Genomic DNA, 16981 nt, shown 5'->3' with positions numbered 1-16981 from the left:
ACTTCTGCAACGCAGGCACCCAATTACTGAGGAAGATGCTGGCTCATACAGTGATCTTGGCAGTAATGTATAAAAGTAGTTTTAAGAAGAATCAGATGATTCGTAAGTTCTCTTTTGTGTAAGGGGCTCTGAATAAAACCATCTACTGGGGGGGGGGGGAATGGTGCCAAATATGAAAAAGTGACCCCCAAATAAGAGAGGAAAGAAAAAAAGAATTGAAAATGAAGGACCAGAAATGCATCTATAACAAAGGAAACTTCAAAGGTAGATATTTGGGGGGAGGAAGGCAAGGGGCAAGTGGTGCTGAGCCTATGGAAATTACCTCCCCAGACACGTAGAACTGGACAATATCTTCCCTACCAGATAAATGAAATCTGCACCCTAATAAAACAGAGGTGCCCTCTTTTGCCTTCCCCACTTTGTAACAAATGGAATGTTTGATTTGAGTGTTTGAAGTTATTCCAATGCAGTGGAGGGTAATATGCTGTGATGCTTATTTATTAGCTCCTCTAAATGCATAAGCCCCTGTCTGATCAATCTCCCCATGTAGCCTAAAAGTTATATAAATCTGAGCGGATACTATGGAAGGGGTGGAGGGGAGAGGAGGAAAGGAAGGAAAGAATAAGAAGACACATAGTGGATCATGCACAAGTGGATAGGGGAACAAGTGAGATAACAAGAGGCCAGTAACAGCTGCAGCAAAACCACACACCCAGAAGCTATGTGCACTTTGCGTCTTTACCACAATTTATTCAAAACCACAGACACAGGAAAGTACAAAAGCGACGTTGGACAAGGAGCACAAAGCGGTCGTTTTTAAATGCACCCTCATGAGCACTGATCAACACATCTTTTACCCAACACTTAAACAAGAAGGAAGGAAGAGAAAACCTAACCACACGCCAGCATAAGAGAACCTCTGCAGAAGCACAGTCAGTCTTTACAAGCTGCCCCGGCACTGCTGCATTGGAGAATCACCATTTGCTGTGTAAGCAACATGGAGCCAGACTCGGAAATTAAACCTTCGCAGCTCTCGCAGACTTCCTCACTACTAGCAGGTACTGAGTATCTCTCTGGATCAAGTCCTTATTTGCTGTCAAATTCTTTTTATGGCAGTATAATCATTAGCTTTACTGGCACTGTTACCCTTGTAGCTAATTAGGAATCTTGGATGGATGCAGAAAATGATTAATATTTAGTCACTATGCGTCTACTACAGAAGCAGCCTATTATCAAACAAGCGACACCTCCACAAACTTAAATTAAATAATGGCTCCCACAGAGGATTCAGAGCCACCAACACAATGGCAAGTGATTTAAGTAACATAAAGCTGAGCAACTGGTGATGGATCACAGTTTTTTCGCTCACTCTGTTACAGCCTGTAATAGAACAAATGATCATTTTTCAGCCTAACTGAATATGGCCGCCCTGCTTATACACAAAAGGAGACAAAGCTATATAACTTGCTTCATTAAAATGCATTTTTATGTCATCTGAAAGATTAAAAAAAAAAAAAAAAAATCGGTGCTGTTGATAGGGAAGATTAGAAAAATAAAATTTATCATGCAAACAGAACTTGCAAATGAGGTGTATTTTGGCATTCACACTGCTTATGCTTGTGCAAGAAAGATTAAGTCCTGAGCACTAAAGCACACAGAGCATCCATATTGTGACAGTAATCAAAGTTTCTTGAATAAGAATTATGTCACTATACCAATTTGAAGAAGCATTTTGTCATTTTCTGCTGCAATGGCCACTGGGCCTTACTAAATAACTCTCAGATGAGCTGTCAGGCAGAACCACAGAGGATCTAGTGACATTGGAAAAGTTTAGAAAAAAAATTTTTTTCATAATTATTAGAAAAATCAAAATACCTGTTAAAAAGGAACCCTTTCCAACATGAAAATCAAAGCTTCAAGCAAGAATGCTGCATTTGAAAGAGAACCTGAACTAGGTCAGCGTTAGCAGCTTTCCAAGATGGCGCCCGCCACAAGCCCGGCGGCAAACCAAGTTGTTTCTCCTCTCCCCGCTCCAATCCCCCCTTCATCTTGCATTGCCTGGAGATGCGAGGAAGAGATCTAGGAAGCTAGATAGTTATTCAAAATAAGTTACCATTTAACACTGGAAAATAAATTTGTTTGCTTCCGTATTTCTGGCTTGGCCAAGACAGCAACGCGGCCTCCCTGCTGTTCCTCCACAGAGCATCACTTACACCAGCAAACACCACCCTCTTCATCAGCTGCTGCCCCGGCACCCGAACAGAGCACTCAGTTCCTCTGCCCTGCCAAGCAGGGTAGGGCAGCCCATTTGCTTCATCCTCTTTTCTGACTAAAATACTCTCACCTGTTTCCAGCTCTGCTCATTCTTGAACCTCTTTGACCTACACCCTCTGCAGCTACAGTGCAGCCTTAGGATCCCCCTTAGTCTGAGCTGACAGCTCCACGTTCAAACAGAATGACAGACAAGGCTGAGACAGAGATCTGAACTATCAGTAGGAAAAAACTGGGGGGTATAAAAAAAAAAAAATCAAATGTCATCTTGCCAAGTTGGAGACAACACTGTAATCTGCCTCTACGCTTGTTTTAAGGGGTTTTTTTGTGTGTTTTTAAAACAAATCTTGTTAGAAACAGCAAATTGCCATTTCCCATGGTTAGACAGCAAACTCTTTCAAAACAAAATAGTGATTTGCCATATCAAGTAATCCATTCCTGGGCTCTATGTATTTAATGAAGTGTAATCTGACATAAGTATTCCAAAAGGAAACACTTTTACCTATATCAACTTAGACTAAAGCCAAAATAACTTGGAAAGATGCTGGAGATTTCTATCATACACGTAACATGGAAAAGTATCAAAGCACTTCATTATTTATTACTATATTATAATTGCACTTTTAGGTATTAAGGAGGTAAGGATCCTGTAGACTAATTTAAATTTCTTAACACCTACAAGACAGATAAACTCAACCAAACTACTGAAATGACAGGACTAGTGAAAACATTTGAAATCAAACCAAGACCTCTGGATGTTGCTATCAATACAAGCCCATAAACCAGTCACCCCTCCTTAGCCATTAGAAAAGGTGAACCTGAATTTAAATCACACTATTTATAGCATTTCCAAAACAACAATAACAAAAAGATCTGAAAACAGCTAACCAACATTCTTATATTTAAATTATAAAATTGTTTTCAAAAGCATAAACTCATACAAACCTAGATGTTGGGATAACGCACACCAAGGAGCATGAGCCAGAAATCTAAGGCCATTTATTGCATTTGCATTCAGAATGGGAAGCAAACTGTGAAATATATCTTATTAACACTATCAGTCTTTTAAAAGTCAATCATATTATTAACAAATATGGATTATCTTTAAAAAAAATTACATTTCAGAATTTGGAAATTAAGTTATGTACAAAGAAATGGAGAGTAAATAGGCGAGTGGAATGTAAGCAAGATAAAAAGACACTGTGTATCAAAGCTAAAATTAAATCAAGATGAACCCACTCCCCCCAAAAGACAGATAGGGGGCAAAAAAAGTTTCACTATGATCACAGGAGGTGAACACTTACACTCACTTGCTATGGCACAAGCATGAACCCTAGAAAGCCCCTGAGCTTTGATGATCCCTGCACTCTCCAGCTGCTCTTACTGCTGTAATGTCATGACTCAGTTTCCTTTCGGGGAAGAACAGGACACAGGATGATGATATATTTAAACCAGATTCCGGATCTCTCGGCAGATAAAATCTGCATAAAAGGTCAGAGTATTGAAGACAGTAACTGTGTCACTGACCAGAACACCATCTGATGGGAGAAGGAAAGAGCCAGGCGAGCCCGTGCAGCGTGTTACACGCTCGGTGTATTCTCTTCCCCTGCACCAGGCTAGGGTGAACAGTCTTTGTTTCAGTTGCAATACTGCTGAGCAGCACAGCTCATGCTTCTATACATAGAACTTGTAAGACATACACGAACGTTAAAAGCGACTCCAGCTCTGTTGCTAAGAAACTACGGCGGATCGCTTTTTTGGCCCTCTTCATTTATAAAATAACCACTTTGCCCTATGGGAGAACGAATGCAATCTCTCGAGTCCCCCAGTGCCTTGTTCTCATTTTTAAATGAACACAGAAAGATGATCGAGAATGCAAGGAAGTGTAAGTGATCTCCATTTTTAAGATGCCCTTGAAAATGAGATGAAAAACATGGTTTCAACAATCAACTGCTGTCGTATTTATTAATCTTTCAAGCAGCGGATTCTTTCCCCTTGGCAACAGTGAACTATGTGTGTGTGCTTCTGTCTCTCTGTTACAAACCTTTTTCTAGAAAACAAAACAAAACACCAGCTTCTGAAAGCACCTACAAATTATTTAGTTGATATTGGAGTTAAACTTGGAGTTTAGAGTTTAGCTTCCCGTCCCCACACAGAAATAGCCTTCTAAGCTGTGGCAACTGGCCAGTGTAAATATTTGTTGTATTATTTTTTGGGATCAGCAATATGCTAAGTGCTTAATAGATAAAAATATTCCACATGAAGGCAGAAAGACGATGAATCAAGAAACATATGGCGGTTAAACAAAGCAAATAAAAAAAATGATATTGTTAAGAAAAGACTAACTTATCTGGCAGCTGTGGAAAGATGAAGATTACCGAAAGCAGTGAAATCACCCATTTTGAAGCCAAGGTCACTGACAGGATTTATAGATTTATCCCTGAAGGCAGCCTTTGCTGAACATGAAATGCCGAAATAATTTTTTTTTTAATCTAACCCCCCCATTTGGGCTATCTCATTTGCTGGAGGCTTTTAAAATTCATTCCTTTTCACAGCTGGTTAAACAATGGAATCTCTCTGCAAACTAAAAGGACAAAATTGATTGCCCTACACAAACTTTTCTGCACGTATAATTGATTTTTAATTCACTGTCTTATTTCCGAAAGGACTTGACAATAAACTCAGTGCTGTATGTGCAATATTGATCCCTTTAAACAAGGACTTGGATCAAAGACTGATGTAAGTTAACCACAACCAAAAAGATTATTTTTTTGTCTAGAAACCTGTGTTTAAACTAAATTCACCTCTTCTAGCCATATTACACCTTTGATTTTCTAGCTGTACTGCATCTTGTAATTTTGTATACCTGCCAACTGCTAAGTAACTGTAATTCTATGCAATTTTTAAATAAGTTATTTTCCCAAAGCAAAATAATTTCATCCTTCATCAGTTACTTTTTACTGTGAGGACTGATGTTATTTCACACTCTAAGTTCTTAGAATAAGCTACAGACAAGACTGTACATTCCCACTCTTAAACTAAAATCTTATTCTTCTTAAAATAAAGGTCCTACTAGACCATGGCAATTTGTGTTTGGTGGGGTTTTTATATTTCAATGTTAAATTAATTTTCAGCTGTTCCCGATTAACACACTTGCAAGTGCCATCAGATGGCTTGATTTCTGAACTCCAGAAAATGTTAATTTAGTAGAAACTGACGCTCCTCTATAACACTGTAATGTTTACTTTTTGTGGATAAAAAATTAAAACTAAGCAGTAACTGGTATCCTAACCCTCTAAGCCCACTCAATTACTCAAATGCAGCCCTGCAATGCCAGCCTCCTTTTCAAATATCCCTTGATGGTTTTTCGCCCCCTGACTATTCCAGAGGCTCTGTTTCAATTTTTCTAGGAATTACATTTCCTATAGCTGCCATATAAACAGTAAATAAAATTCATGGTATTTTTGCCCCAGTAAGCAGCTCTGTCTTCCAGCATATCTGAAAAGCCTGGCTTCAAAGGAGTGAGCAATGAAAACAATATTTTCATGAGCAGATACTCCAAAAAGGGCAGACGAGAGACATTTGAAGACGATTCTAGGCAAAGAAGCCAAGCAAATAAGTAAGTGTGTTTTGCATAAGTAATTTCTTGACCAGCTACACTGGATTACAAATACTTGCAAACACGTTAGGAAATCAGTTTGCTGTATCTTGTCATTTTTGGCAGCAGGATCTCCCCTTGTATTTAATGACAAATGAGCTTTAAGCTGAAGCCAGGTGTGGATATTTTAAAATTTATGAACTTGTAAATCTATGTACATGGCCAATTAGGGTTTATCACCAGCAAGGATTAACTATCCCTGCACATAAATTTAAGAGGTTGGTTGAATCTAGGTTGTTTACCTCAACTACTCTACATCAAAAGCAATCTAAAATATTTAAAGGGCAGCATATTTCATGATAAAAGCTTGTTATCAAGGACATCACGGTGTGTCGTCTACAGTTCTGCACGGAGATGCACACGTGAAAAAAACCCTTCTTCCTAAGGAACACTTAGCAATTTCTGAGAATTTAACATCTGAAAAGATGGGACCAAGTGTAGAAGGAAAAGGAGGAAGTGAACAAGAAATAATGCAAAACTACTGTTTCCCCCAGATCCTCTTTAACTTTGGAAGACACAGCACTGAATTTCAAAGGTGGCTCAATTAGCCTCGCCAGTGTTCTTCATAATCAACATCTGAATGCTAATTAGGAGCACAAATCCATGCAGCAAAAGCATCCCTGTGCAATAAACTGCAACACAGCAGCAGTGAACTCTGCCTTTAGCGAGCATGCATAAGTAAACAGAATTAATAATTACCCAAGTGTGGACGGGTGACTTAATCTGTTTCGATTAGATGCAGCTCAGCCTGAGGCCTTTGTGTTATTTAAAATGTGTTCATCATGTTTAATTAAAAACCTAATAAACTAGAGGTTTCTTTAGTTCTGATTTGTATTTCTCTCTTCCATAAGCCGTATTGATTTTGTTAGTACTTTTGATAAAAAGACAGAAAAAAGCACATTCTGAATGAAGAGACAAAAATGTAAGATCAAATCAGCAGGACTGTTAGGTGAAGAAGAGTCAGAACTACTCCATTTCCTTCACCGTTTCCAATACATGAGGCATACCAGAAAAAAGCATTTCATCAAATTAACAAAGCTTAAGATGAACCCTGTACCCTCTGTAAACGATAGCCATTTGATAGGTTATTTATCTGAAATGGAAGTGTGCACAATAAGCTCATTTTTGGACCTGGGGCAAGGGTAAGGTCAGAATTGTACTGAACATCACTGAAAGTATAAAAGCCATTTTGCAGAGAAGATTTTGTCCCAAGACAGGTGGAAATCCTGTAAGGACAATTTTTCTTGTGAAATATTTCCACTGAAACCACGCTAGGAAATAGGGGTGTTCAATTTAACCTAACTGAAAGAAGTTAATGATCATAGTTCCAGATTTGGAAGCTGTGGAAAGTAAAGCAGCACATCATCAGGGCAAGCACCAGAGTTTAAATACAGGCACTCAGTTTCAGGTTTGTTGTACTTATTCCCCATAGACAACAAACTAAGTTTGCATGTTTCAAAATACAATTTCAATTGTGAGAAGATATATTTCCAACTGGAGAAGAAGAATTGACCAGCACCGTTCCATTCTTAATAGGGATTTCTGATTGCTTGCATCAAAAATGTCTATACTTTGTTGTAGATTTAGAGAGACCTTTTTAGAGGTGACCACGAGATGCAGAGTAGAGCTCACTTCTCCCTCACTCTGACAATCCCTTGCTGAACTTGAGTGAAGCATCTCTGTTTTCTCAGGGGGTTGAAAGTAAGACAAATACTAACTACACCTTGTCTGTACTACAACCTACTCTTGCACGTAGAATGACAAAAGCAGTGTTACAGAGACTGGGTGCCACCAGGGCTTAGGGAGACCAGGAAAGATGGCTGAAGATGAAAGGAGAGAAGAGGTTACTCTTTATTCTCCTATTAGTGAAAGACATCACATGGAACACATGCCCAATGGCTAAGTCCGTCCCCTTCCCCAGCAACACCGACCTTGCTCTAGCAGTGACCACCATGCCACGTGTCAGACACAGCCTTCAATGGTAGGAAACATGGACGAGGGCACTGCCACCAGCTGTGTCAACATAGAGGACTTGCTTCATGACTTCTTCCCAAATAATGCATCTGCTTTGAACTGCATCACTTTCTATTTGAAACTGCAGCCTGACACTAACAAGATTCCACCAAATGATGCTGCTGAATGTTGGTCCATAGGGCACATGCTTAGAAAGTGCTTAAATATGGCATTATATATGACAATTGCTCAACAAGTTTATCCACAGACGTAAACTCACAAGCATTACAAGAGAAACCAACCCCACCCTCACCAAATCATTGCTGGAAATGGATGTTGTCAGGTGTAGCATCAGCCTCTATAAACAGGAAACAGCTGCTCTAGAGCTGCGTGTACATGCAGCACTGAAGAAGTTTCTTTAGCCACTTTTATCAGGCAGTGTGGAAGGCTGCTTTTCACAGTATGCCTCTGAATTTACATACTGGAATAAAAAAGGTTTAAAAATAGCCATTGGTTTAGAAACGCAAGGGAGACAACAAACCTCCGTCTTCATATTTACAGAGCCTTCCACTTAATTCAATCACTGGCAAATTTTATCCTCTGTTTAATTTGATCTAAACCTCTGTAACCACATCAACAGTAGTAAAAATAACATAACTTCCATCCTTTATTTTAATCAGTGTTGATCACTACAAAGCAGCTCTCACTTGACAGTTTGGTCACAGGCAACAAAGCTGCTTTAATTAACAAGGCTTGATCTTTGGGCAACAGTCCACAGAAAAAGTTAAAAGCTTTATAAATAAATATTTTTTTCAATAAATTTGAGTTATTCACACAGTGTTATATCACAAATACTACTGAATACGACAGAGACCTGTGCTGGACACAGAGTTGCTATCGTGTGCACAACAAAATCAACTACAATAATCATCCAGCACGGTGGAAATGGACTCAGTTAAAATACTTGTGCAAGTAATAGCCCAACCAACTTACAGAGAATTTTTGATTTAGGGAAGTGTAAACTTTTAAAAATTAGTTTTGTACTAAGTTCTTTCCCTGCATCAATGTGACATCTTAAAAATCTGGCAGAAAATTAACTTAAGAATAACAAAAGGGGGACTGCAACTTTTTTGGGGTCCAGAGGCATGGCAGGGGGCAGGGTATGATTATAGGATTAGAAAGGCAGGAATGGAAAAACTGAGTCAACAAAAGCCATGATCTACGTTATTTCAGTTGGTCACAGGCCACCAAACCTTCCTCAGTTAAGGAGGTTAACTAACCAAAGCTCTGTACCTGCTGTGGTATCTGTTTATTTATACCAGTTGTAAAAATTAAGTAAGTAGATGTTTCCTGGGCCACAAGAAGCGATTCGTTCTAAGTCCAGCCCAAACAGGGACATGGTTTGGACCTGGGTCTCCCACTTCCCTTCGCAGTGTGTCTCTTGGATTATCAGCAGCTTCCTCCTGCTCATCGCTTGCCATCACGAAATGGGGAGGGGACACTTCATAAGGTTCTCACCGAAAGTTAATTGTTTTGGCCAGACTTTGGGTTTGACACATCAGCGTGTTCTGAAAAATACTCCGTTGTGGAGTTTCTACGCAGCTCGAGCACCCTATGCATCACGCAGAAAGTTCTCCTCAGTTTCACAGAGCCAACAATAAGGAAGCTTCCCTTGCAAGTCTCAGAAACACTCAGAAGTGCAGTACGGCTGCTTTAATCTGGAGTGTTCTACAAACTGCCAGGGACAAACACGCTCTGAAGCTGTGCAGGTGGAGCTTAGCTGTCTATAAATAAGAGCACAGTTTGATCTTTGGCTCCGCTGAGGCTGGAGGGCAGCCAAATGTTTCTGGAAACTTGGATGGAACAGCACAAGAACAAATAGGATAAAATGAGCTGAGCCTGACAATGATTTATAGAGTCAATGATCATTATTCTGTAGTCACAGAGTGTGCACTTTTGGAGTCATGTTTCACTTTTCAATAAACTTTGCTTTTTCTTATTCGTAGGGCTCTATTCTCTATAATTTAACATGGACCGCTCAAAACCCCCTGAGCTGCAGCAGCCATGGCATTCACAGCATCGTGCAGCCAATGGAAAAAAACAGGGAGACTGAAAAAAATCTACACAGAAAAAGAGGTGTCGGCACTGTGCTATTTAACCGTGAATGTGGGAAAGTCTGCAGAGAAAAGAGGTTAAAACAATATGAATACAGAGTTACTAAACAAAGGGCAGAGCACTTGAAGTACTTGTTCCCTAAACAAAACTTCCTTTTATGACAAGATAACAGTAAAACTTCTCAGGAAACGGTGTTCTGGGCTTTTTACTCTTCCTCTCCCTCGCTTTGCTGCTGCTGTTAGCACATGATCCTCTTTCACTCTACAACTTCAGGCAGTCTCCTTACCACAAAGGGTCTTTGTTGGATTTCAGAATAAGCCTACTTTAATACAGGTTTATATGGCCTTGCCTACCCCTAATCTAGCTCTTGCAGAAAGGTTTACATGAGGAGAGATCAGGCACACATAATTCATTGGAATAACTCCCTGAAAGACTTTCAGAGAAAACACAGCTTTAAAAATGCCTCTCCAGCCATTGTCTGAATAATTAAAAAATGCTAAAAAACTTCACCCATTATTAATCAGTTCTATTTTATAGCACCATTGCAACTTTATTAGTAACTTAACAAGACCAGAAAATTTTTATTTACTTCTTCAATTACTTTACCAATTAACAAACTAGCTTAAAAATTCATTCAAAGGGGAAAAAAACCCAAAAAACTTTTCTCTTGTCACTTTTACATGAGCAATGCTGTCTTGCACCTTACCTGTTTTTCATTGATACACCTGGTAAGTATACATCACAAGTTCAATTTCTATCCCTGTTTATTCCAATATGGTACATGAAAGAAGAAGCTTTTCCAACAGTGAAATGTAAAAACCATAAGCGAGTCTGAAGTTCTTCTGTGATAAATATTTTATCATAACTAACTTCCAATCCTCTGATTTTCTATTTTAGTGCACACTGCAGCCTAGTTATTGAGCTATGAAATACAACATTTCCATTTTCACAAAACCAGGCATGCCTAGTCAGCTTGCTAAAGAGGTACTGTCTTCTCACATGTTACACTTCACATAAATCTATTCTGTTAAGCACAATTAACATCAGCATTAAAATGCAAAATATCTTTAAGGATGTAATCCAAGTGAACTTGTTCAGCATTTCTCCTGGGTACTGAAAACGCACAAGTTTCACTTTTTTTTTTTTGCAGTCAAGTACTTGTGTGCTGGCTTAAGCCGCCAGGTCTGACAAACAAAGGGGTGCAACGCAGCGGCATTTGGATTCCAAATGCTGCCAGAAAATGCATCTTGTGTTGAATGCAATATTTAAGAATCTGTTTGTTTACAGGGTGTCAGCAAATTAAGAATCTATAATTTGCTCCCAACTTCACGTGATTTATTTCCATTTACAACCCTACAGAAAAACTGTTTAATAAGCACAGTTGCATTATATTGTATGTATAAAAATTAAGTCAGTAGAAACCTCACAATTGCAGCAATTAAGCTGCAGAATGAACCACAAGAAGCACCTGAGCTTCACTAATTCTCACACAGATATCATCTCCCCCAGAGTCTGGAAAAATACCCAGAAATAAAAGAAAAATGTGGTCTATTTGAGTGTGAAGCACTTTCCCAGCAGCACACCCTCTCTGTCAACTACAGCTTTTATGAAGAGGTGTCTTTCTCAGGTCACATTTTTTTTTCCCCACTAATCAGACCATAAAATTTAAATCCAAAGCCATATATATCAAAAACTTCAACCTCTGTCTGAAGGAAAGAACAACACGTTTACATGTTCCTTCCCTGCCTCCACTCCAACCCCAAACCAAGACAGACTAACCACCAGCACACACTGAAACAGCAGCTGTCTGGAAGAACCAGCGCGGTGACCACTAAGCTGCGTAAGCTGGTGAGACCTGCAGCGGGCCAGGACCTTACGTTGTACGAGCCCAAATCTCTCAGCGATTCCAGGTCTGGAACTGTGAGGACAAAATACTGCACTGCAGATTTACTGCAAATTCATCGTGTCCATACATTACTTTGGGAGCTACAGATAAGATGGATGCGCTGTTTTCAGTACGGTTTTGGAGCCTGACAATTTCTACATACTTTAAAGTAAATGTGGACAGCGTGGCTAAATCCCAGCTTTCAGATAAGCTATTCTTGGTCTGCTGTTTGTCAAAGATTCATCCATCAGGAACTACTCCAGTAAACACTTTCTAATATTCCATATGAGGGGAAGAAGGGACTTAATCTCAAACTCTGTGTAGGAGAAACACTGATATCCAACCTCCCATCAGCCAACTTGAGCTGGCACTGTAAGCCTCCTCCAATACCAGCAGGAAAAAAACAGGGACAATACTTTGTATGCCTTTTACATCTTGTCCCACTCCAGTTAGCGACTGTGGCCAGCCTTCCTGGAGGTGAAAATGACAGTGAAATTTGGAGTGCAGAAGTTTTGCAGCTGTTCATTTACCCTACAGCATCCTCTCAAAACCAATCACTTGATCTCCTCTCTTATTATACTATTACAAAGGTATTTTCCCCAGTCTAATGAAGTTCTGTATATCAAACGAGGGCCCACTAACTCAGAATGGTGCAAAAATTTATCCTGCGCAGCAAGTTATTTGCCCCTCTTCTTTCCCATAGAGATAACCTCTTTAGAAAAAAAAAAAAAAAAAGAAAAGAAAGAAAAAAGCAAGAGAAGCAATATGAACTATAAAGGCTCAAGGGAATAATTCATTTCCTTACCACTTCATCTTCAGTCCAACACTTCTCAATCAGTTTTGGCACAGGTTTCTTCACCAAGCGCTGCAGGGCTTTTCCAGCATCATAGTTACTTTCATGTAGCTAAAAAATAAAGAAGACAAATAGATCATTCAATGGAATTAGCAGTGAGATGATATTGGAGAAAAACCACTGAAGGGGGCCACATGAGATGTTCTATGCCTAATTATTTTTAGTGTTGATACATGAAGTGAAATTTAAACAACCTTAAGGGTAATTGGGGATTTATTAGTAGAAGAAACAGCATTAAAACTAGTATGTTTTCCCCTTCCTTCCTAAACTTCTCCCAGATAATGTTTGAGCCCACAAAGCACTGAAGATTTTTTTAACTTTAAGAAGTATTTTTTACATCAGAAATTCCAAGGAAAATTTTTAAAAGCTCCAACAAAATATTTTTCAAAAGGAGTTAATATTTTATGCAGCATATTTTGTTCAGATTAGTAAAACCAACTGGAAAAACTAACACACAGGAGGGATTGCAAACCATGGGATGTCAAGTTTACCCATCCAGAAAATTCTCTCTATTTTTATTGCACTGCAAAGATCACTGTGTTGTAGGAAAACAGGTATGGAGAAGAAATAAAAACCTCTACAGACAGCTACAGAGTCCATAAAAGCAACTAGGGATGTCTAAGCTGACATTACTGTTTCAGCTGGTCACAGCCTACAGTGTACCTTATTGTCTACCATAAATTCGGTATCTATATGATCAAAAGCTGCCCGAAGTAGACAGTAGACATTTAAATCAGGGTGAGGTAGAAGAACTACTACACTGAAAAAAAAATATTCCACAGTGAACCCATGAGAATCACCGTCTCTTAACTCCTGATAGAGAACAGTCAGCACACTGCAGATTTACTGCCTGTCCTATCTTCAAAGTACAGTGGGATTTTAAGAACTGAAGGACTAGTCAGGAGCCTGCTCTATGTCTTCTGAAAATGATTTAAAAGAAAGAAATACTGCTGGGATGACAAAAATGGAATCATCTTTCTCAACCCAAAAGGGAGAACAATTTGTGTGCAAACTTCCCTACACAGACAAGAGGCAGTTTTTCTAAACAAGGTGCTAAGCAAACCAAAGCTTCAAAGCTCTCAATGAACATCACAGAATTTTACAGACCTTCAAAAGTTTATTTACAATAGGGACAAAGTATGACTGTACACTGATGATCTCCTGCTTTTCCTTCCTACCCAGAATTTATCCTGAGCCATCTGCATCCCACTCTCTAGAAGCATCCGTTCTGCTAGATTTATGCTTAATCGCTCTCAGAAAACATTTCAACGGGTACTATAATTCTTGAACTTTTCCTAAGACTGATGAACTGAACAGGGATCAAGGCACAGTTACTAAACAGTGACAAGATATGAACTACTTTGTCACTATTAATATAAAGTTATAACAAAACCTGGTTACAAGACGAAAAAAAATTCTAATTTTTCTTATGTCAGAAGGCTGAAATTTTAGAACTGAATTCTGCTTCAAATAAAACCAGCAAGATTACTTTGTTATCGCTGCTCACACCTCTCAACCAATTCATAAGTGCTGACTATGTACATTTGACAATGGTCGACCCCTTCCACCCTAGGGCAGCCTCCTAACAATACTGGTTTTTCCTTATATTGCTGCTTTTGTCTGGTCTTGTCTTAACTCAGACTGCAGCTCTTTGGTGCACAGGAACGCCCTGCACTCATACTGCATCCAGTAGCATGATTCAGAGACTTTTAAGAGCTGTAAGTAAATTATTCAAATTTACTTCTGTTGAGAAGGTCTAAGTGATTTCTACTAAGAAATAAAGGCAGACATCTGAGTCAGGATAGAAAGGAAGGGAAAAACCAAATCACAGGTCCAACAGGACATTTTTTTAGTGAGACTATAATAAAAATCCATTTCCCCCAAAAGCCAGCTTTGTACAGTTCTCCCAGTAAATAATCTCTCTATGAAAGGTTTGTGCAGATCTTGAACAGATGAAGGTGCTCTTCCACCTCCACCAAGCTATTGGGGCATTCAAATTTATTTATACTTGAAGGACTTCTAGAGAAAGTAAAGCATTTCTAAAAATAAAAGGTCACTGCTGGGCAAAGCTCGTTACCTGCAGTGTGTTTTTAGAACAAACAGTAATGTTCCCTTAACTGGCAGCCTGAACATTTTTTTTTTCCTGACCAACAACTAAAATAACAACAGCATACAGGGTGTTACTGCAGGAAAATAAGCGCTTGGCTAATATAACGGGAACAAGAAAGAAAAGCAAGCCAGAGTGGTTTTCTGTTCATTTTCAGCTTTCTATATGGCACCTCCAGGGAAGTTACAGATACTCTGTGCAGTGATTATATGTACCTTCGCAGAGTAACAATAGAAAACAATGCTTCAGCTCCCCAAAATCACTTCCTCCCCACTCCCCTTCTCCAGCTACCCAACCACTGCAAGCCACTGCCAAGAGCTGCATTAACACACTGGACCATCCCTGGCACCCCGCTCTGCTCTAAGGCAGGGAGATGCATTCCCCGAGATCACAGAATCACAGAATCAATGAGGTTGGAAGAGCCCTCTGGGATCATCGAGTCCAACCATTGCCCTGACACCACCATGGCAACTAGACCATGGCACCAAGTGCCATGTCCAGTCTTGTCTTAAACACATCCAGAGATGGTGACTCCACCACCTCCCTGGGCAGCCCCTTCCAATGGCTAATGACCCTTGCTGAGAAGAAATGCTTCCTAATGTCCAACCTGAACCTCCCCTGGCCAAGCTTGAGGCTGTGTCCTCTTGTCCTATCGCTAGTTGCCCAGGAGAAGAGGCCGACTCCCACTTCACTACAACCTCCCTTCGGGTAGATCACTCAGTAGAAACCACTGCTTTCAAACCTGTCTCCCCAAGTGAAATTTCCTAACGTACGACAGTCCGACGGCTTGTAAATCTGCCTCTTGACTGCAGCAGTGTCAGCCCCCAGGACTGCACCTCCACGCCAGCGAGACAATGATCTGTCCATCGGACACGAGCCACAAGTCAAATGGCAGGAGCAGAAAGCTGGACTCGCAGTGCCACTGCTCAAACACCACTACTGACTGTTAACTTTTTTTTAACTTGTTTTTTCAAGACTCCTGTGGTATGCAATACCTACTTCAAGGCCTGAAAATAAGATGTTGTCTTTTCTGCTGGGTACACATTAATTTTTCTCCCTGTTTGCACTCCAGCACTAGGAACCGATCCATCTTAAAGCAAAAAAGGGCTGTTTGTTTTGCCAGCTCACCTTGCAAATGCTTTTTTCTGTGCATGCCACTACCTAAAAGATTCTTCACTTAGGAAATTTGACAGTGTTGAAGAGAATAGTGCTGCTGTTTCTTTTCCCTCTCTGCTCCCTCCGAAAACATGCAGTCATGCCAAAGCCTCTTTGTAACTTGGAGGGCATCTTTATTTTGCCTCAAGGACAACACGTGTTTTTCCCTGGCAGCCCTATTGCCCAAGCAGTTCAATCTGCAAAAAAAATAATCAGACAAGCCCAGAAAGAACAGACTGGTCTAACAGGCAACTCCTCTGGTTACTGAAAAATAGAAGAGTTTACAGCCATCAGAACTGCCCCAAATCAACAACAGAAAATGAGAGCGTTAACTGTTGACCAAGTAATTACATTAATAACAATTACAAAACCCAGAAACATTGACGTGAATGAAAAGGAGGCATATAACAGAAAAGACACAGATGTGAAAACAACAGACTTGATACAGGTTTGGATTCTTCTGAAAAATGTTACTTTTAGCAAGCGGAAAAAAAAGCTTTTATAAGTGCCAGGAGTAGGATAATGCAGCAAAAAGGAAAAAAATTTTTTTAATAAGTGCCAGCGTTAAATTTATTTGTTTCAATCTGGCTTATTAATTCTCTGCTTATTACTTTCGGCCATTTAATATATACAAGCACTTTACTGGCAAGCAACTCAAACATATAAATAATAGCTAATGATGACTGCCTATGGTTTCATTAACTTCTGGTTGAACTTTTCAAGGTACGGCTATAAACACTGGATTGCTATCTGTCATCTACAGAATCACCATTTTTAGCATTAATTCTGCCATCTAAATTTTGAACCACTGTGTCATTATGTACGTATACAACTGCAACAAAAGGAATCAACACAAAGGTACTTATACTAAGAGAAAATACAGCAATTTCTGCATCACTGGACAGGATTTTAGATTAAAGAAAAACTCTGAATGTGCACGTGTCCACAAACCTCATTTATATTACAACAGTCACTAAAGAACGC

The 16981-nt window shown here is 39.6% G+C and overlaps 1 protein-coding gene across 3 annotated transcripts in view; it reads right to left on the bottom strand.

The window, feature by feature from the left end:
- Positions 1-16981, bottom strand: part of RERE (arginine-glutamic acid dipeptide repeats) — a 207233-nt gene that overhangs the window by 59442 nt on the left and 130810 nt on the right. For all 3 annotated transcript variants that reach the window (XM_068414260.1, XM_068414261.1, XM_068414263.1), the window contains one exon: positions 12688-12786. In XM_068414260.1, the coding sequence (XP_068270361.1) occupies positions 12688-12786 (99 nt within the window). The remainder of the gene's footprint in view (positions 1-12687; positions 12787-16981) is intronic.

This window comes from Nyctibius grandis, chromosome 17 (assembly GCF_013368605.1).
Source record: "Nyctibius grandis isolate bNycGra1 chromosome 17, bNycGra1.pri, whole genome shotgun sequence".
NCBI classification, from domain to species: Eukaryota; Metazoa; Chordata; class Aves; order Nyctibiiformes; family Nyctibiidae; genus Nyctibius; species Nyctibius grandis.
The sequence above is the reverse complement of the archived record's forward strand: the minus strand, read 5'-3'. Positions and strand labels throughout refer to the sequence as shown.